This window comes from Carcharhinus amblyrhynchos, chromosome 3, assembly GCF_965287045.1.
Source record: "Carcharhinus amblyrhynchos chromosome 3, sCarAmb.v2.hapA, whole genome shotgun sequence".
Classification (NCBI taxonomy): Eukaryota; Metazoa; Chordata; class Chondrichthyes; order Carcharhiniformes; family Carcharhinidae; genus Carcharhinus; species Carcharhinus amblyrhynchos.
In genome coordinates this window covers 36707593-36728415 of record NC_137326.1, presented here as the reverse complement: position 1 = coordinate 36728415, position 20823 = coordinate 36707593, and the positions used below count along the sequence as shown (strand labels likewise).

Sequence of the window (20823 nt, the reverse complement as noted above, 5' to 3'; positions counted from 1 at the left end):
CTCCTCCTGTTTCAGTCTCCTCCTCATTGGAGATTTAATCGTTCATCACCATTCACGACTGGATGTGAAGGGACCACAGAGTTTAGATCCAATCCGTAGGTTGAGGAATCTCTTAGCTCTAGTTATTACTTGCTGCTTATGCTGTTTATTATGTAATTACTCCTGTGTTGTATCTTCACAATGTTGATACCTCACTTTTACATATGCCTAATGTTGCTTCTGGCATCCTCTCCTGCACTCTTCACTGAACCAGGATTGATCCCCTGGCTTATAGAGTGGAGGCTCTTACGGGCCATGAGGTTACAGATTGTGGTTGAGTGCAGTTCTGCTGTTGATCGCCCACAGCCCCTCATGAAGGCCCCATTTTGAGCTGCTAATTCTGTTTGAAATCTATCTCATTTAGCACAATGGTAATGCCACACAACCTGGTGAAAAACATCCTCAGTATGAAATCTTGTGTCACCATAAGGACTATTTGATGGTAACTCTTACTGTTACTGTCAGGGAAAGATGCATCTGAGGTGAAGTATGTTTGCCCCTTCCTACCGTATACCACTGTGCCGGCCAACTCTGCTGGGCCTGTCCTACTAGTGGTTCAGGACATACCCAGGGATGGTGATGTCTTGGACATCAGTTATGCAAATTAAGGCTTGGTCTAACATCACATATAAGACAATATCAAACTAGAGTGTAAACCATTTTTTCTTGTGCTGAACATTCATCCATCAAAGGGATGGGAGAATCTATCACAGAAGATTAAGGGTTTTTTTGATTGAGATGTTTAAGATGATTACAGGATTTGATAGGTAAGGAGAAGTGATTTCCTGTTGAGGCAGTTCAGACAAGGAGGAGATTACTTTAAAATGAGAGCTAGACTTGCATGATTTCACTCCATTTACATTCTTCCTGATTCACCTCTTCAAAAGAGAGTTTCTCTGTATAGTTATATCAGACTGGGATAGAACCGCAGCTGTTCACCCCTCAAATTTTTAAAATATTTATTGCACAAAAAGTTTCATCTCGGCTCCAGTTTCCCTTGCACCTAAAAGGAATCCAATTAAGGAATAAAAAAATTTGATATCTGAGTTTCATTGCTGTATAGGATCGGTCACTCCATATCCAACATTTCACCTCATCAGGATCAAAACATGAATTACAACTATTCTGTGTCTGAAACCCCACTGTGTGTCATTAGTATCAAGTCTTGCAGGGTGACTTGCCTAAGTTACTCAGAGGTCACAATTCTCAACTGGTGAAACTTTCTTTTTGTATGTACACCACTGTAAGGGACAGTGTTTATCTGACCATTTTATTGGCTTCTTGCCATGTGATCACGTCTGCTATTCCTCTCCTAGTGGCATACCTCCCTTGATGCTGCTGGCTGCTCAACCATGCTTATTATTCTCACAAAACATAGGTAGATCACTCGGCCTTAAAATATGGCTTCTTGCCCCGAAGAAAGTGCTGCCTACCTTTCACTTCTCTCAAAATGCCATCTTCCATTCCTCAATCCCATGCAGCATGCTGAATTCTTGGCAGCAGCAAGTCGGACTCATTAGTACCAGTTTAGCAGCAGTGCAGCTAACTAATGTAAAAGTGGAAAGAACCACCATTGGGCAATGGATGTTACAGTTTGTTGTTTGCCAGTGGCTTGTGCATGACCTCCAAATTGGGAGTTGAATTCCCAGATTTGTGAGGAATGTAACGAAGAACACTTACTACTGTAGCTGAAAGTGAGCTTGCGATGGTAGCAGACTAGTTCCAATTGCATTGATTTTGGCTGTATTATGGGTAGGGTGAGCACTTTGTGTAGATTTACTTGCTCTGGGTAGGAAGTTTCATTTTGCTACTCCGATTATTGTGAATTTCAAATTTGCATTTGACTTCTACTGTATTTAAATCTGCATTTGTTTTTAGCTGACAGTCCAAACATGACCTCGACTTGTACTGTGCAGTTGGTTAATGCCTTTGCGATCTTGTTTTAGCAGATGTTGAATTCGACCCCAGTTGATCTCTTGTTGTGCTATGTCAGAAAATGGTGGCTGAAGAATCTAGGAAAGGCTGAGATTCTGGGGCAGACTGGAGTGAAGCTGGGAATATTTAAAACAGGAAAATGTGCTGTTTACTGTTTTTAAAGAAGTGTCAACCTTCATTTTGAACAAACCATACATAATGACAAAATAAACAATCAATAGCATTTAATTACTTTCTGCATTGAGGCCATTTAGCAAAACTTTAGTTTTTTGTTTTCAATGGCACCAGATTAAGTGCACCCACTCACAGCTGATGTGAAGAATAACCAGTCACTGTGAGTGATGGCTCCTTTGCACATTAAAATTCAGAAAGTAAAATGGGGGCTTTATCGGAATCTGTAAACAATCATCATTGATTCTGAAAGAGCCCAAGTGTTATTCAAATTCAGGTTTTGGGCTTGAGGAACAATATATTTCTAAGCCATTATTCCCAAAAATGGAGCAGGATTTATTTTTCTTAAATCACCAAAATCACAACCTGCCACCACCACATCTGATTTTTCTCAAACTCTAGGACACTCCATTAATGCCTTCATCGTAGACAACCCAGCCTTTACTTTGCAGCAGTGGCTTTTCCTGAGGTGTTAGCAGAGATCTTAGTTGGAAGACAAGGCTGAAGGAACTTTGGTAGTGCAGTCTTGAAAGTAGGCAATGGGGAGAGGAGGTGATAGTGGATGCCTTGGTGGTTATTTTCCAGACGTCGCTGGATTCCGGGGAAGTGCCGGATGATTGGAAAACGGCTAATGTTACGCCGTTGTTTAAGAAGGGTGCCAAGCAAAAGGCGGGGAATTATAGGCCGGTTAGTTTAACGTCTGTGGTAGGTAAAATGTTAGAATCTGTCATTAAGGAGGAAATTGCGAGGCATCTTGAAGGGAATTGCTTGATAGAGCAAACGCAGCACGGTTTCATTAAAGGGAAGTCGTGTCTGACAAATTTACTGGAGTTCTATGAGGATGTGTCTAGGGCAGTGGATAGAGGAGAGCCGGTGGATGTGGTCTTTCTAGATTTTCAGAAGGCGTTTGACAAAGTGCCTCACAAGAGGTTATTGCAGAAGGTCGAGGGACACGGAGTTGGGGGTAGGGTGTTAGCGTGGATAGAGGATTGGTTGTCAAATAGGAGGCAGAGAGTGGGGGTCAACGGGTGCTATTCGGATTGGCGGATGGTGACTAGTGGAGTGCCCCAGGGGTCGGTGCTGGTGCTTCAGCTTTTTACCATTTATATAGATGATCTGGAGGAGGGAACCGAGTGTAGGGTGTCGAAATTTGCTGATGACACCAAGATTGGGGGAACGGCAAATAGTGCGGAGGGTGTGGAGAGTCTGCAGAAGGATCTAGATAGGCTGGGCGAATGGGCCAGGAAATGGCAAATGGAATTTAATGTTGGCAAGTGTGAGGTGGTCCACTTTGGTAGGAATAATGGCAGGAAGGACTATTACTTACGGGGCGAAAAACTGCAGCAGGCGACGGTGCAGAGGGACCTCGGGGTCCTTGTGCATGAGTCGCAAAAACCCAGCCTGCAGGTGCAGCAGGTGGTCAGGAAGGCGAATGGGATGCTGGCCTTCATAGCGAGGGGGATTGAATATAAAAGTAGGGAGATCTTGCTGCAGCTGTATAGGGCATTGGTGAGGCCGCAGCTGGAGTACTGTGTGCAGTTTTGGGCGCCGCACCTGCGCAAAGATATTTTGGCCTTGGAGGGAGTGCAGAGGAGGTTTACTAGGCTGATACCGGAGTTGAGGGGGTTGAGCTATGAGGAGAGGTTGAATAAACTAGGCTTGTACTCGTTAGAGTTTAGAAGAATGAGGGGAGATCTCATTGAGACGTATAAGATGATGAATGGGATGGATAGGATAGAGGTGGAGAGACTCTTCCAGCTCAAAAAAGACAGTAGGACTAGGGGGCACAGCCTCAAGATAAAAGGGGGGCGGTTTAGAACGGAGTTGAGGAGGAACTTCTTCACTCAAAGGGTGGTGAATCTCTGGAACTCTCTGCCCGTTGAAGTGGTGGAGGCTGCCTCGCTAAATACTTTTAAGACGCGGGTTGATGGGTTTTTGATAAGAGAGGGGATTAAGGGTTATGGGGAGAGGGCGGGAAAGTGGAACTGAGCCATGACAGATCAGCCATGATCTTATTGAATGGCGGGGCAGGCTCGAAGGGCTAGATGGCCTACTCCTGCTCCTATTTCTTATGTTCTTAAATCAGGGAGAGAGGCATAGTAAGGCAAAGTATGGATAAAAGTTTAATCTGGAATATTACTTCATATTAAAACATGATATTAAGACAGATGAGAATGCACCACTTAAAAGTAGCGATAAGCATACATGTAGCAGGATCAGTGTGGAATGAACTTTCTTGTGTAGGAGGAGGCAGAATCACAAGAATCATTCCAAGAAGTTTTTTCTACACGGGCAAGTTCATTCCTTGCCTGTATCGATTTCGTAGTCTTGTGAGAATACCCCATTTTTTAGGTTTACCGTAGTTTAATCAAATATCTCACTTGACTTCAGAAAATAAATCTAATCTAACCAAGACAGTCAAGATAGACTCAGGTTGGCTGAAACTGATTGACTTTCTTTCCACCCATTGATATGAGTGCGAGAGTTCAATTTTCTGCTTACTCCTTTGCATGTGTGCGTAAGCTTTAAGTCCAAGTATTTTAATTTTGATTAGATAGCTACCAATTTTAATAAACCAATTAAAAAAATGGCTAAAGGTGCCTTCAATATTTCTGCTGCTGCTTCTTTGTTGTTGCACTGGAAGAGCTGATTCAGTGTAGCGGGCATAAGATGCTGATAAAATGTCCAAACATTCAGACGTGGCTGTTTTAACATAGCAAGTTATTTTCCTCTTTTGTTATAGTTTACAGAATTGTGGAATAAAATGCCAGTAAATCACACTTTACCATTATTAGAGTGTTTGCAGGTATACAATAGGCAGAATATTAATCACCATATGGACGTGTAAAACGATGGCATGTCCCTATTTAAAACCACAAGAGTCTTTTGTTAGCTGAAGTCCGCCCTGCTGTGGCATGCTGATCTTCCAGTGAGAAGTGTGATGTCTTAATTTCTGAGGTTGCCAGCTACCAGGACCACTCAGTTTAGCTTTCCTTGTAATGCTCTCCCAGGCCGAGCGCTGTTAGATTCTGACAGGAAATCTGCCAAAAAAGAAAATCCCAGTGCTCTGTAATCTCCTGACATTTCTTGTAATCAGTACTTTCATGCTGAGTACAACTTAATTATGAATTGGTTCTGAATTGGTCCTGAGAGATGTTGGGTGTGATGAGATTGAGACTTGCCTTTCATCACATCGGCTACCATTTTGTCAAAATGCAGGCTAATGCACAGCTGTCGATTCCTGTCATTTGATGCTGGTCAAGTTTTGGATTTGGAAATTGAAGGCAAATCACGCCCACCTGCCCTTTTATTCCAAATAACAACTAATAATTTTGCTTGCTCTTGCTTATCATGTGCCCATATAATTACATAATAAATCATAGAAGGAGGCCATTCAGCCCATTGAGTCTGTACTGACCACATTCCCATCCAGGTTCTATTCCCGTAAGCCCACACATTTACCCTGTTAATCTCCTGACACGAGGATCAATTTAGCATGGCCAATCAACCTAACCCGCACATCTTTGGACTGTGGGAGGAAACTGGGACACCTGGAGGAAACCCACGCAGACACGGGGAGAAAATGCAAACTCCGCACAGATAGTGACTGAAGGCCGGAATTGAACCTGGATTCCTGGCGCTGTGAGGCGGCAGTGCTCACTGTGCCCACTGTGCTGCCCCAGAGATGCTTAAGAACAAAACTGGAGAAATGTAGATATCGCCAAGCATTGTGGGGCTGGAGGAGATTACCAAATGGTTCAAATGAGCTGAAAATGCAAATAGTTCATGGTGTGGCAGTCTCTACAAGGTAAGACTGTAATGGGGAAGGGTCCCACCTATTTAAATAGTGAAACTGTTTCTTTCTCGTCTAGGGTGTTAGACTGATGAATGAAACCATGATCACCAGGTGTTACAACTCCTGGGAAATATCAAAATAACAGTGAAACAGATACTGTAGCATGTGTTTAATTCATTTCCACATTGTTCCTTTTGGTTTTACATACCCAAGCTTATTGGGATTGTATTATAAAGTTACAGCCTGAGTGAAATATTTGATTGAAATACTTGCATAAATTTAGACCAATTGATTCAGAATCATGCGATGGTATAGCCTGAGAAGTGTTCTCCATCAATGTTTGCAAACAATAATGCACCATTCAATACCTCCAAGGTCTTGTTTTATACAGCACCTTTAACATTATGAGATAGCCCCAAAGTGCTTTACAGAGGCATTATAAAACTAGATGTGATACTTTGCCATGTATGGAAATATTGAAGCAAATCACCAAAATCTTGGTAAAAGCAGTAGGTTTTAAGCAGTGTCTTAAAGGAGGAAAATGAGAGGGTGGCATTGGGAGGAAATTCCAGAGCTTATGGCTTGGATAGTTGAAGGCATTACCGTCATGGATGGTGTAGCAATTAAAATCAGACGTGCTCAAGACCAAAACTGGAGAAACATAGACATCTCCAAGCGTTATAGGAGGAGATTAGCAAGATGGGGAGAGGCTAGGTCATGGAGTACTTTGAAGACAAGAATGAGAATTTTAGCATTGAGGCTTTGCTCAACTGAGAGCCAGTGTAGGTCAATGAGCATGCGTAGTGTGTGAATTAGGATGGGACAGTTTATTTTTGGTTGATTCAAGTTTACCAGCAGTAGTGGACGCAACCAAGAGTGAGTTTAAAATACGCAAGTATGGAGGTAACAAGGGCAAGTATGAAAGTTTCAAGAGCAGAAGAGCTGTGACATGGGCAGGGTCAGGCGATGTTACCAAGGTGAAAATAGAAAATCTTAGTGATGGTGCGGATATGTTATTGAAGGTTTATCTTAGTCAGATATGACACAAAAGTTGTGAATAATCTGGTTCAGCCTCAGACAATAGCCAGGGAATGGGATGGAACATATGGTGAAGGTGAAATAGTTTGTGGCAGGACCTTAATATCACAACTCAAGCTTTCTTGATATTTAATTGGAAAAAATTGGGCAGCCTTGGATGTCAGATAAGCAATCTGACATTGAAAAAAGTGGTGGTGCGGAGTATTGTCAGCGTGCATGTGGTAAGATTTTCTGATGAAAGCTCATTGACCTGAAGCATTCTTTGTTTCTTTCCACAAATGCTGAGTGGCTTGCTGAGTTTTTCCAGCTGTTTTTGTTATTTATATATGAAATGTTAACTTTGCTGGATTTTTCCATTAAGATTAGAATAAACCACCAATGCAGAAGCATTGACATACTCAGTAAAGTAATCTGACCCAGTCAGTGCAAGTTGTTCCTAAATTACCTAGCAACCAGAAGCACTCTTAAAAACTCTTCTCAAGAACAGCTTAATGCATCCTCTGGTGATGGCTTCATATGTTTATTTTGTGGGTTTATTTCCAGGGGACTCTGAAATGTAGATGAGATAAAAATGTATACTTATTGAGAAAATATCTTTGCAATAGAAACTGCAGAATCACAGATTATCTTTTTTGATTTGATTTGTTTTATTATTGTCACATGTATTAGTATACAATGAAAAGTATTGCTTCTTGTGCTCCAAACAGACCAAGAATACCATACATACAGAAGGAAAGGAGAAGGTGCAGAGTGTAGTGGTACAGTCAAAGCTAGGGTGTAGAGAAAAGTCAACTAATGCAAGGTAGGTCCATTCAAAAATCTGATGGCAGCAGGGAAGAAGCTGTTTTTGAGTCCGCTGGTACGTGACCTCAGACTTTTGTATCTTTTTTCCGAGGGAAGAAGGTGGAAGAGAGAACGTCCAGGATGCGTGGGGTCCTTGATTATGCTGGCTGCTTTTCTGAGGCAGTGGAAAGTGTAGACAGTCAGTGGATCAGAGCCTCTCATGTTATATTAGTGATGGAACCCATTTAAATTGTACAAATGTTATGAAACGGTATGGTCTGTACAATCCATATATAGGCTGGTTGTGTCTCAGTTTGTCAATGTGTATGATTTAAAAAAAAATTAAATGAATTTCATTTGTAATTCAACGTATCACTAAAAGTAATTGAATCCTTATGAACTATTTGATTTTTCAAGTAACCACTATCTTAGGAAGTAAGTGTTCTGTGGAAAAGAGCTCAGAAAGAAAATTAATTACGTGGCATTTAGTTATTGATTTATTTTCAGAAGGACAGAATGTAACAAAAAGCATGTGTAAAATTTATAAGATGGTGGTCAAATGAGGCTTGCCTTGGCATATAAGCTCTTCCTCGTGGTCAGTAAGATATGGCACTTCATCAAAAAAAAAGTATTCCCTCCCACAACACATAGAAATGCGGACTATGAAGCATCATTCTGTGACAAGGAAAGGCAACAAGGTGCCTAGAAATCTGGAGTTAGCCACCATTGAGGGAAAATGGGAAATGAAGGCAAGGCGTTTTCAAAAATGAAAATGGGAGAAAGCCAAAGGCACGTAAAGACAAGGTTCTCTCAAGAATTTATTAATGTTTGGCTTGACAGCAACAGAGGCCAGGGGCATGTTCCTCATCTGCTGTCTCAGGCAGATGAGAATGGATGAAATACGTTTGCAGAAATGGCATAATTGTGAGCTGGCCAACCGCCATGATTGACTCTCAAACTACATTTAAAAACGACAGATTCAACATTTCATTCAACATACCTCTCCAATTTTGCTGTGTCACAGAGGTGAATTAATTACCTCTACCACTGAAAGCGGACAGTGGTAATGTTTTTGACCTGTTTGTTGGCCTGTTCGTCTGTGAACTTTATATCTCAAAAAGCTAACGGACAAATTTTGACTAAACCTTTGGCCCAAGGAAGAACTGATTAGTTTATAGCAAGAAGCCAAATCCTGGAAATTTTTTAAAGGATACATTCACATTAGGAGATGGGGAGAAGTGACTTATTTTGGAATGTTGTGTGTTGTTTTATCTAAAATATTATTGATTGTTTTAGAATGTTGCAGTTTGTCTCAGCTGTGCTGTGGTGTGACTTGTCACAACTGTCTAAATGTGAGCAGAGTTTTCAGAGCAGGTTGTTGGAAGTGAATTGGCCTGATGCCCCCCCAGTACAATGGAAACTCTTACTAAGAATTTTTTTTCAGCTCTGTTGCAGACCATCCACCCGGTAAGGAAAAGTCTCAAGGAGAAGCTGCATAATTGTGATAACATTGCGTTAACACAGCATGGCAGAGGTTTGCACACTGCTGAGTTTCATCTTCACTTGTTTTCTCACCACCTTTGCAAGTGATATTTAAAATGTTGCTGAACATAAACTCAAGCGTTTGTATGCAAGAGACTGTTTGGTTCATTTTTCCAGTGTTTCTTCTGCAATTGGAACTAGCTAGTCCAATCACTTTTCCCTTCTCTTTCACTGCAGTCGTATACAACTGTTGTACACAGTACCAAGAACAATTTGATAGATATCTTACAAATTTTCACATGATGGAGATATCTTGTGACTGACCTGAATGCATTTGCGTTGTGGGTTAGTGTCATTGTTGCATTTGCAGATGGTTTATGAAAACCACGTGAAATGCCATCTGTCAGGCGTGTGTCCAGTTGTAAGCTTATCATCCTTCTACATGAGGGTAGATGTGCCTTTCTTTTCAGCTCCATTGAATGTCACAATACAACAATTGGTCAAATGCGAGGCTGCCTTTTTCAAGAGTGACCTGCGCATTCCAGGGCATCAAGCTTGACTACAGTAGGCACGCGCAGAACGCACAGAGAGAAGCCACGCTCAGCTTTAGCCTTCCTGCTGTTATGTTCAGCAAGGGTACTTGGGATTATTTCTTTGTTTGCTGTCTGGGTTCTCTCCCCTCCCCCCCCCTTCCCCCGCCACCAGACACAAAGCTGTCGTGGTTTGAAAACTGGATGCACCATGATGTGGTGGTTGCTTTGGGAGTTTGTCTGCTCATGCATACATGGCATATAGGCAAATGTTTAATATGGTGTGTTTTTGGACTGTACCTTTTGAGATATTAATGCCAGTTCTCCCCTCCGTTATGACAGGATCTCTGCCTCAATTGTATCTGTCAAATCTTAGTGCACTTTTTTCTCATGTGATTTTGAATCTAACGTCAAGATTAGCTCAATCAATAGAGGTAGAAATTTATCATTATTATGTTTTCTTTCTCTGTTGCTCCTCAGAAATGTGACACTTAAACAGAAACAAAGCAGCAATGTGCTCAGTTGACTGATCTGTCATTGTAGCTCCATGCCTATTCAGGGATGCTGTATCTGCATGACTGTGCACCTTTCCCAACAGCCTAATCCCATTTCCATGGCAACAGGTAATTAGTGTCAGAGCTGGTAGTCTAGCTTTAACACTGTACCTCACCTCCAAATAATTTGACATCATGGATAAAAGTCAGATTTGATGGTACAATCAAGATTATTACTCCTGTAAGATCTAAAACCTGTTCTCAAAAGGTATTCTCAATTAAAAATGAAGCCATTTAACAAAAAAACTGTGTTACAGCGTTGGAATGGTGAGAACTTTATCTTTAAATGGTGGCTACAACTTGCACCAACATTAAATATAGAATTGTAGCTTTGTAATTTAAGGAAAAGTGTGTCTTTTCCCCCCAGTAAATAGAATAAAGCCACAGTTTAGTATTGCTGCATTATAGTCATGGCAATTGATTTGACACAGTGACAAATGCTGAAAATTTTCATTGTAAAGGATAAATTGGAAAGCTTTTATTTTCAGCACCACTTCAGTTCTACTCCAATACAAGTGATTTTCCCGGGGGGGGGGGGGGGGGGGAGGTTGGTGGTTTGGATAACACAGTTAATCTACAGCCCCGCTGCTCAAATCAAGATCAAAAGATTCAAATTAAGCGGGGTTATTGTTTCTTGTAGAAGTTTCCAAATGTCTGAGAAAGGCATGATCACTGACATCAACAGCATATTAGAGTTTAAAAGGGCAGATTCACAGTCATTCAGAGTGGAACTTCATAAAAGACAGCAAGAATAGTTAAAACATTGTGCAGTCATTTATAGATAGTATGAAACCGGTAGTTTACGTGAAACTCGTTATTTAAGTAACCCTTGCATCTTTCCTTAGAAATCATGCTATCAGTGATCAGTCCTGTCACAAGGTGGCTTGTCATGACATACTTACGGTTCATGTACTTCCACCAACAGTAGTCCTGCTTACACAACATAATGAATAAGATAGCTGCCCTGCCTCCAGTGAGTCTACACTTCACCAAACCAGATGGTTTCTATAACTCTGATTGCAACATAAATATTGAGGACCTTGTCGACCGAGACAGACAGGCTACATTGTCTGCCTGATACCTCACCCTGTCTCAATAGATGATGAAGTGATTTTGTACTCATCGGCGTGGGCCCTCCTTCATTCATTAAAGTAAGACTTTAAAAGAACTGTCCATGCGGTATGTTTTTTCTGTTGTCTTGGTTGTGGTAGATGCAACTGTCCAATATAAATCATGTAGTCTCTTAAAAACCAGGGCTCCACTATTGCAGAATCATTTCTTGCAGTTGTTCTGTGATATAGAACGATCAGTTTAATTTTGAGAACTGCGGTGTTAACCCTAACTTTGAACCTCACAGGTGAATGCTGTCACACTTCTGAATTTTGTTGTTGTTCGCATCCTCTCCTTGTAAATCTCTGTAAATTACACAGTGCTGTCATTAGATAATCCAGAAGAGTTGACTTTCTGTCCCTATCTCCTTTTTCCCCCCTGATTCTCAGCCATTGGAAACAATATTTTACTAAGCAGAGATATTGATTTGCAAGCATCTAGCATTTTTGTGGAGTAAATTGTCTGCACAAAAAACACAGATCCATGACTTTTGGAAACAAAATTGTTTGGGTATCTTTGCATAGTTTCACAAATATATGTATAAAACATTTTTTTAAATGTTCAGCGTTAAAACTTTCCATAAACCAGAATATCAGACTTAATTTTATATTGTTTTGTTTATGTTGACCTTACTTTCATATCATGCAGTCAGCTAAGCTCAAGCTCTTATACCGTGTAACAAGTCAGTATTAAGTTGAAATCCTGAAGTCCAGCACAATGCCTGGCATAAACAAGCCTTCTATTGGAGACTGCCTTATAATTGAAGAGCCTTCTTATGCAGGATTTCCATAGAAATAAACAGTCCAATCCTGTTGCCCTCTGGAAGTTTTCAGTTTTTTAAGTGCAGCTTTTACAGACATTCATATGTATTTGTTGTGCAATTTCAGAACACTGTTTACTTTTTCGAGACTTAAATTAGGGCATCCCAATTGGGTGTTTCAAAAGTATGTTTTAGGTTTCTGTTTGACTATTATCTATATGGGTGAAGTTAAGGAACAGAAATGGAAATATTCCGAGTATTTCTTTTATTCTTGCGTGGGTAGTGGGTGTTGCTGGCAAGGCCAGAATTTGTTGCCAGTCCCTAGTTGCATTTGAGAAGGTGGTGATGAGCTGCCTTGAACCCTGAAGCCCATGTGGTGTAGTTACATCCACAGTGCTATTCGGAAACGCGGTACGGGATTTTGACCCAGTGTTGGCGAAGGGACAGTAATATAATTTCAAGTCAGGATGGTGTGTGACTTGGAGGAGAACTTGCAGGTGGTGATATTCCCATGCATCTGCTGTTCATATCCTTCCAGGTAGTAGAGGTCACGGATTTTGAATGAGCTGTCAAGAGTTTCACAAGTACTGTAGTACATCCAGTAGATGGCATTCATGGTTGCCACGTTGATGGAGTGAGCATGTAGCTTTGTCCTAGATATTGAAATTCTTGAGTATCTGAGATCCACTCATCCAGGGAGGGAAGAGTTGCGTTATGTGCTGCAGAGTTTCCAGAATCAGACTTCCTCTTATAGTCAAGGTGCAGTATGTATCTTAGCACCACGACTCCTAGATCAGTGCATATCTAGTTTATTCAGAAAAGAAGCATTGTTTGACTTACTTCTAGGAATTGAAGCAGGATCAATAACATGAGAACCAGACAGCAAGTAGGAAATAGTACCATAATTTAATTGCACTTAATGTGGAAACAGTAAAACATGTTAAAAAAATTCAAAGATATTGGTGCTGGACTGAAGCGATAGGAAGCATGCTGAGGTAAGAAGGGATCTGGCCCAACTTAACTGTGCGTATGGAGGAGACATTTCTTCACCCACAGAGTGGTGAGCTTGTGGAATTCATTACCACCGGAAGTAGCTGATGCTAAAATATTGAATGTATTCAAGAGGCGACTGGATATAGCGCCTGGGGCGAATGGGGTCAATGGTTATGGGGAAAAAGCAGGATTAGCCTTTTGAGTTGGACTATCAGCCTGATCATAATGAATGGCGGAGCAGGCTCGAAGGGCCAAATGACCGCCTCCTCCGATCTTCTATGTCTATGTTTCTGTAAAAGGTAGAAAACTGGAAGAAGGATTGGGAATGGAAAACCTTTAAATAAAAGATAGATAGAGTAGTTTCCCCACTTGGGATATCATTTTCTCAAACAAACCAAAGAAGTTGGTCACAAATGTGAATGGCTAGTCTGCTAATTGGGTGCTGTGTAAAAGCGAGGCATATATAAATCTAGTTGAAGGACAAAGCGTGCCTAAAAATTCGCCTACAGAAATATGTTAATAAATCCTTGTCGAACATCAGCATTTTGTATTTTATTCCTGTTCAAGGTACAACTCGACCACCTCGAGAAGGAGAAGTTCCTGGTGTTGACTACAACTTTCTCACAGTGAAGGAGTTCTTTGACCTTGAGGAGAGTGGCACTCTTCTAGAAGTTGGAACATATGAAGGTAAATCTCTTATATTTTGACATACCAAAGGCAATGGTATCTATCAGAATGAGCTTTCTTTTCTCATGGTACCATTTCTCACATAGCTTTCATTAATGTCACTGATTGTTCCACTCTCTCCTCTTCAACTTCCCTTAAAGCTTACTGTGGCATTTGTTATAAATGTGAGAATTAAAGGATTGTTGTGTTTAGGAACTGTCTCTTTAATCTATGGTAAAATAAAGGGGACCATGTGATTGTTCTAAAGCCTGCCCAACAACAGGCCTGGATGATGTGGTTGTGTTAAAGATTAAAAGGAGTTCAAGGTTGTTTTACTGGAAAGAAAGTGTAGGTATTCACAACAATGGAATCTGTGTTTATGGAGATTAGACTACTAGTCTCCAAAGTTCAAACAAAGTATCGAGAATGTTCGATTTTAAATACTTCTGCTTTAAACTGTCCATTTACTTCTCAGAAAAAGATGGCTGGGGTCTCAAGGATAGCTAATTAACATTTCTATCTTGATATGAGGCCCATGTGATTCACATGATTGCCTTGGAGATGGGCTTTGAGATGGAAAGGATTCCTGAGATATTCCTGAAAGTCTCATGCAAAACAGATCTGAGGGCAGGTAGGATGAGAAAAAAGAGAGAGAAACTAGCTAGAAGCCATAGGTTTGGTGGGAGATAATGCTCAGATTGATAGGACCAAATTTGCGAGGATTTGAAATGAGGCTGTGAGTGAGATTCAACTAACAAGGGACAATCACCGGGGAGAAAAAAAATCAACGCAAAAGACAGTGGTCTGTGCAGTGTCTGACAGTTGTCAGGCTCAGGAAGGAAGAAATGGTAACAAACCCCTGGAAGCTCAATCTCTGGTTCCAGTGGAATTGAATGTTTATTTAAGGTACAGTGGAGAGTACAGGCTACCTGTAAAGTGGGTTTATTGGTCTTGTTAGAAGTAAAAAGGGAAAGATCTGGGCTGGAATTCTTCAACTATTCACGCCCTGTCACCACTGTCAGCAAGGACAGAGAATTTGCCACTCAGTCAAATCTCTGTTCACTGCCGTGGGACCAGAGAATCTGACTGGCGTGAACAGCTGGAGAATCCCTCCCCTGCTCTGTAGTTGAAAATTTAAGTTGCCTCCAACAGCTGTGTTTCATCAGTCAAACTTTTAGTCTGTTACAGTGAAAGCCTTAAAACATGAAATCTTGTTTTGTCATCCTTTCAGTTAGAAGTTCAGAATTATTTTTTAAGAAGTATCAATCTCTGATATTTGGAATAATCTGAGCAATTGCTTCTATTTGTATTGATTTTCCAGCTTCATTGCTGATAGTTTGACTCAGTAGTTTTGATGGGCTTGATACTTGCATTGTTTTCAATAATATCACTGCTGTATCAAAGGCAGGTGTTTGTATTTTGATGTCACCTATTTAGCAGAACACAGCTACATCAGTTATGGAAATGTGCAAAGAATTAATTTCCAATCGAGTGGTTCAAATAATTAAAAAAAAATGTGCACACTGAAGTCTTAATTTGAATGCCGTATTGTACACATTGTACTGTGGAAAGCATAGTGATTCTGATCCAGTGCCAGCACAGTAAATAACGTGCAGCAGCCCTTCGCTAATTAGATGTTTACCTCATGCTGGAAATGTTCATGGGCTGGTCCGTTCCACTCCTACTGCGCTGTACATCACCAGGGATGCAATTAGTATTGTTCAGAGGTTTACGTGGGCATTAGATAGAGAATTACCTCCATGGTCACTTTTCCATCCATTTCCCCACTGTAACCAACTAATTGGGAAGCCTGAGCACAAATGTCTATCAGATGCAGTATTTGATTGAGGCTTGGCAAGTTGAGACTGGGGGTTTGTAACAAAACGTGAATAACTGAATTGCAAATGAAGCTGAAGCACCCTACAACCGGCATTTCTCTCTCTTTCCCCCCTCCCCCCACCACACACACACACACACACACACACACACACACACACACACACACACACACACACACACACACACACAGTTAGTGGCACTGCAGTTAAAGCCGGAGGATGTGCTAATTGATGGTGGTAGCAATCGCTCAACATTTTTTATACACAACTCTATAATCTGTTGGTTAAAAGTTTTTTTAAATTGCTAGATTGTCAGTGAAACTTGCTAAGAACTGGGTGGCACAGTGGTTAGCATTGCTGCCTCACAGCCTCAGGGACTCGGGTTTGATTCCTGGCTTGGGTCACTGTCTGTGTGGAGTTTGTACATTATTCCCATGTCTGCGTAGTTTTCCTCTGGGTGCTCCGGTTTTCTCCCACGCTCCGAAGGTTAATTGGCCATGCTAAATTGCCCCTTAGTGTCAGGGGATTAGCAGGGTAAATGTGTGTGATTTTGGGGATAGGGCCTGGGTGATATTGTCGGTGCAGACTCGATCGGCTGAATGGCCTCCTTCTGCACTGTAGGGTTTCTATGATGCTATAAGTTAAGACAGAAGAGCAGGAATAGATCGACCATACTGCCCCTTGAGCCTGCACCATCATTCAGTGCAAGCACGGTTGATCTTTTGCTTCAATGCCACTTCCCCTTTAATTCCATGTACCTCTCGACTTCCCGAGACAGCAAGAATCCATCTATCCCAGTCTTGGAGATGCTGTACAGCAGAGCACCCCCAATACTGTCGGGGAAAGAATTTGAAAGATGCATGACCGTCTGAGTGAAGAAATTTACAAGATAGGATTTAGGAACAGGATTCGGCCCTTCGAGCCTGCTCAGCCACTCGATAAGATCGTGGCTGATCTGGTTGTGTTTCAACTCCACTTTGCCATATGCCCTCTATCATTCTTGATTCCCTCATCTGTCTGTCTAACTCGGCCTTGAATAAATTCAATGACCCAGCTTTCAGTGCTTTCTGGGGAAGAGGACTCTGCATGCTAATCACCCTCTGAAAGCAGTGAGTTCTCCTGATAAAAGGCAAACCTCTTCTTAAACTGTGTGCACTGGTTTAGTCCCTCCCCTAAGTGGAGACATCCTCCCAGTATATACCCTATATGTTTCGATATCACTCATAATCATAGAAACCCTACAGTGCAGAAAGAGGCCATCTGGCCCATCAAGTCTGCACCGACCACAATCCCACCCAGACCCTATCCCCATATCCCTACTTAGTTACCCGCTAATCCCTCTAACCTATGCATCTCAGGACACTAAGGGGTAATTTTAGCATGGCCAATCAACCTAACCCACACATCTTTGGGCTGTAGGAGGAAACCAGAGGAAACCCACGCAGACGCAAGAAGAATGTGCAAACTCCACACAGTGACCCAAGCTGAGAATCCAACCCAGGTCCCTGGAGCTGTGAAGCAACAGTACTAACCACTATGCTACCATGCCGCCCAAAACGCCAATTCTTCTAAACTCCAATTGTCCAATTTTACTTCATAAGATCCTTCTGTAGCAGTGGGTTGAGTGAACCTTCTCTGAACTGCTAACGCAGTTCAAATAATAAGACCAAAATTCTACACAGTATTCCAGATGTGGTTTCACCAAGGCCCTGTACAGCTGCAGTAAAACTTCATTACATTTGTATTTCATTCCCCTTGTAATAAATGCCAATATTCCATGTGCCTTCCTAATTACTTGCTGTACCTGCATGCTAACTTTTAGTGATTCATGTACGAGGACACCCAAATCCCTCTGTATCACAATCTCGCTCTATTTAAATAGTATACTGCTTTTTTTTCCTTCCAATAAGTGGATGAATTCACATTTCCCCCTCATACCCAAAATTTGCTACTCACTTAATCTGCCTGTATCCCATTGCAGACTTGCTTCTTCCTCAAGACAACTTATTTTTCAATCTGTTTTGCTCTACATGGGCAAATTTAGCTACTGTTCACTCGGCCCCTTCGTCCAAAGAATTGGTGATAAAGACAAAAGTCTGAGATCACATACCAGCCAACTCAAGAGCGGCTTCCTCCCCACTGTCGTCAGACTTTTGAATGGACTTACCTTGTGTTAAATTGATCTTTGTCTACATCCTAACTATGATTGTAACACTACATTCTGCACCCTCTTCTTCCTATGTCCTCTATGAATGGTATGCTTTATCTGTATCGTGCACAAGAAACAGTGCTTTTCACTGTAAGCTAATAAACGTGACAATAAATCAGATCAAATCAAATATAGATCATAAATAATTGAGGCCCCAGCACTGATCATTGTAGCACTCCACTATTACAGCTTGCCAACTGGAAAAATACCCCTTTACCCATACTCTCTATTTCCTGTAAACCAACTAATCCTATATCCCTGTCAATATGAAGCCCACTATTCCATGTAACTTTGTTTTTGTGTTATACCATTGATGTGACACCTTACCAAATGCTTTCTGAAATCCAAGTACATCACATCTACAGATTTCCCTTTATCCACGTTTTTGTTTCTTCAAAAAAAACTCTAATAAATTTGTTACACATTTTATCATTTTCACAAACCCATGTTAATGCTGTCTGATCAATTTATGATTCTCTGAATATCTCTCAATGACTTCCTTAATAATTGATTCTAGCAATATACCATTGACAGATGTTAGGCTAACTAATTGGCCTGTAGTTTCCTGCCTTCCGCCTCTTCTTTAACCATAGAATTGAACAATAGAATCCCTACAATACAGAAAGAGGCTACTTGCTCCATCGGGTCTGCATCGACTCTCTGAAAGAGCATCCTACTCAGGACCTCCCTTCTGCCTTATACGCGTAGCCTTGTGCATTTACTGTGGCTAATCCACCTAACCTTCACATCTTTGGACTGAGGGAGGAAATCAGAGCACCAGGAGAAAACCTATGCAGACATGCAGAAAACATGCAGACTCCACATACAGAGTAACCTAAGGCCAGAATTGAACCTGGGTTCCTGACACTGTGAGGCAGCAGTGCCTCCCTTTTCTTTTGAACAAAACTGTCACATTATCTATTTTCCAATCTATTTTCCAATTTCAGACTCTTCCAGAATCTGAAAGCATTTTGGAAGATCATAAGTGCATTTACTATCTCTGCAGCCATTCTAAATTCTCCCTCAGGGTACCCAAACAGTTCTCCTAGTCACCAAAGTGTGGTGACTAGGAGAATTTCGCAGTAGCTTCATTGCAGGGTTATAATGTAGGCCTGCTTGTGACACTAATAAAATAAACAAACTTTAAAATCGCTAATAAATTTGTCAAACACAATTTTCATTTTGTAAACACATGTTGACAGTCTAATTATGCTACGATTTTCTACGTGCGGTTAAAACTTTCTTAATATATTCCAGTATCTTCCTGACTATTGATTTCTTTCTAACTGCCCTGTAATTCCATGTTTTCTTGCTCCCTCATTTCGTGTACAGTGGTTTTACATTTGCTGACTTCCAATCCACTACGACAACTCTAGAATCTAAAACATTTTGAAAAACCAGTACATCCACTATCTCTGCAGCTACCACTTTTAGAACCTGGAGATGCAGACCACCAGTCGTAAGAACATAAGAAACAGGAGCAGGAGTAGGCCAACTAGCCCTTCGAGCCTGCCCCGCCATTCAATAAGATCATGGCTGATCTGTCTTGGCTCAGTTCCATATTCCCGCCCTCTCCCCATAACCCTTAATCCCCTCTCTTATCAAAAACCCATCAACCCGCGTCTTAAAAATATTTAGCGAGGTAGCCTCCACCACTTCAACGGGCAGAGAATTCCAGAGATTCACCACCCTTTGAGTGAAGAAGTTCCTCCTCAACTCCGTTCTAAACCGCCCCCCCTTTATCTTGAGGCTGTGCCCCCTAGTCCTACTATCCTTTCTGAGTGGGAAGAGTCTCTCCACCTCTATCCTATCCATCCCATTCATCATCTTCATTCATCACCATTCATCATCAATGAGATCTCCCTTCATTCTTCTAAACTCTAACGAGTACAAGCCTAATTTATTCAGCCTCTCCTCATAGCTCAACCCCCTCAACTCCGGCATCAGCCTAGTAAACCTCCTCTGCACTCCCTCCAAGGCCAAAATATCCTTGCGTAAGTACGGCGCCCAAAACTGCACACAGTACTCCAGCTGCGGCCTCACCAATGCCCTATACAGCCGCAGCAAGATCTCCCTACTTTTATATTCAATCCCCCTCGCAATGAAGGCCAGCATCCCATTCGCCTTCCTGACCACCTGCTGCACCTGCAGGCTGGGTTTTTGCGACTCATGCACAAGGACCCCGAGATCCCTCTGCACTGTCGCCTGCTGCAGTTTTTCTCCACGTAAGTAATAATCCTTCCTACCATTATTCCTACCAAAGTGGACCACCTCGCACTTGCCAACATTAAATTCCATTTGCCATTTCCTGGCCCATTCGCCCAGCCTATCTAGATCCTTCTGCAGACTCTCCACACCCTCCACACAATTTGCCTTTCCACCAATTTTGGTGTCATCAGCAAATTTCGACACCCTACACTCGGTTCCCTCCTCCAGATCATCTATATAAATGGTAAATAGCTGAGGCCCCAGCACCGAACCCTGGGGCACTCCACTAGTCACCATCCGCCAATCCGAATAGCACCCATTGACCCCCACTCTCTGCCTCCTATTTGACAACCAATCATCTATCCACGCTAACACCCTACCCCCAACTCCATGTCCCTTGACCTTCTGCAATAACCTCTTGTGAGGTACCTTGTCAAACGCCTTATGAAAATCCAGAAAGACCACATCCACCGGCTCTCCTCTATCCACCGCCCTAGACACATCCTCATAGAACTCCAGTAAATTCATCAGACACGACTTCCCTTTAACGAAACCGTACTGCGTCTGCTCTATCAAGCAGTTCCCCTCAAGATGCCTCGCTATTTCCTCCTTGATGACGGATTCTAACATTTTACCTACAACAGATGTTAAACTAACAGGCCTATAATTCCCCGCCTTTTGCCTGGCACCCTTCTTAAACAACGGCGTAAC

At 41.8% G+C, this 20823-nt stretch overlaps 1 protein-coding gene across 11 annotated transcripts in view; it reads left to right on the top strand.

The window, feature by feature from the left end:
* magi1b (membrane associated guanylate kinase, WW and PDZ domain containing 1b) overlaps positions 1-20823 on the top strand; it is a 437384-nt gene that overhangs the window by 302196 nt on the left and 114365 nt on the right. For all 11 annotated transcript variants that reach the window (XM_080183290.1, XM_080183253.1, XM_080183263.1 and 8 more), the window contains one exon: positions 13759-13878. In XM_080183290.1, the coding sequence (XP_080039416.1) occupies positions 13759-13878 (120 nt within the window). The remainder of the gene's footprint in view (positions 1-13758; positions 13879-20823) is intronic.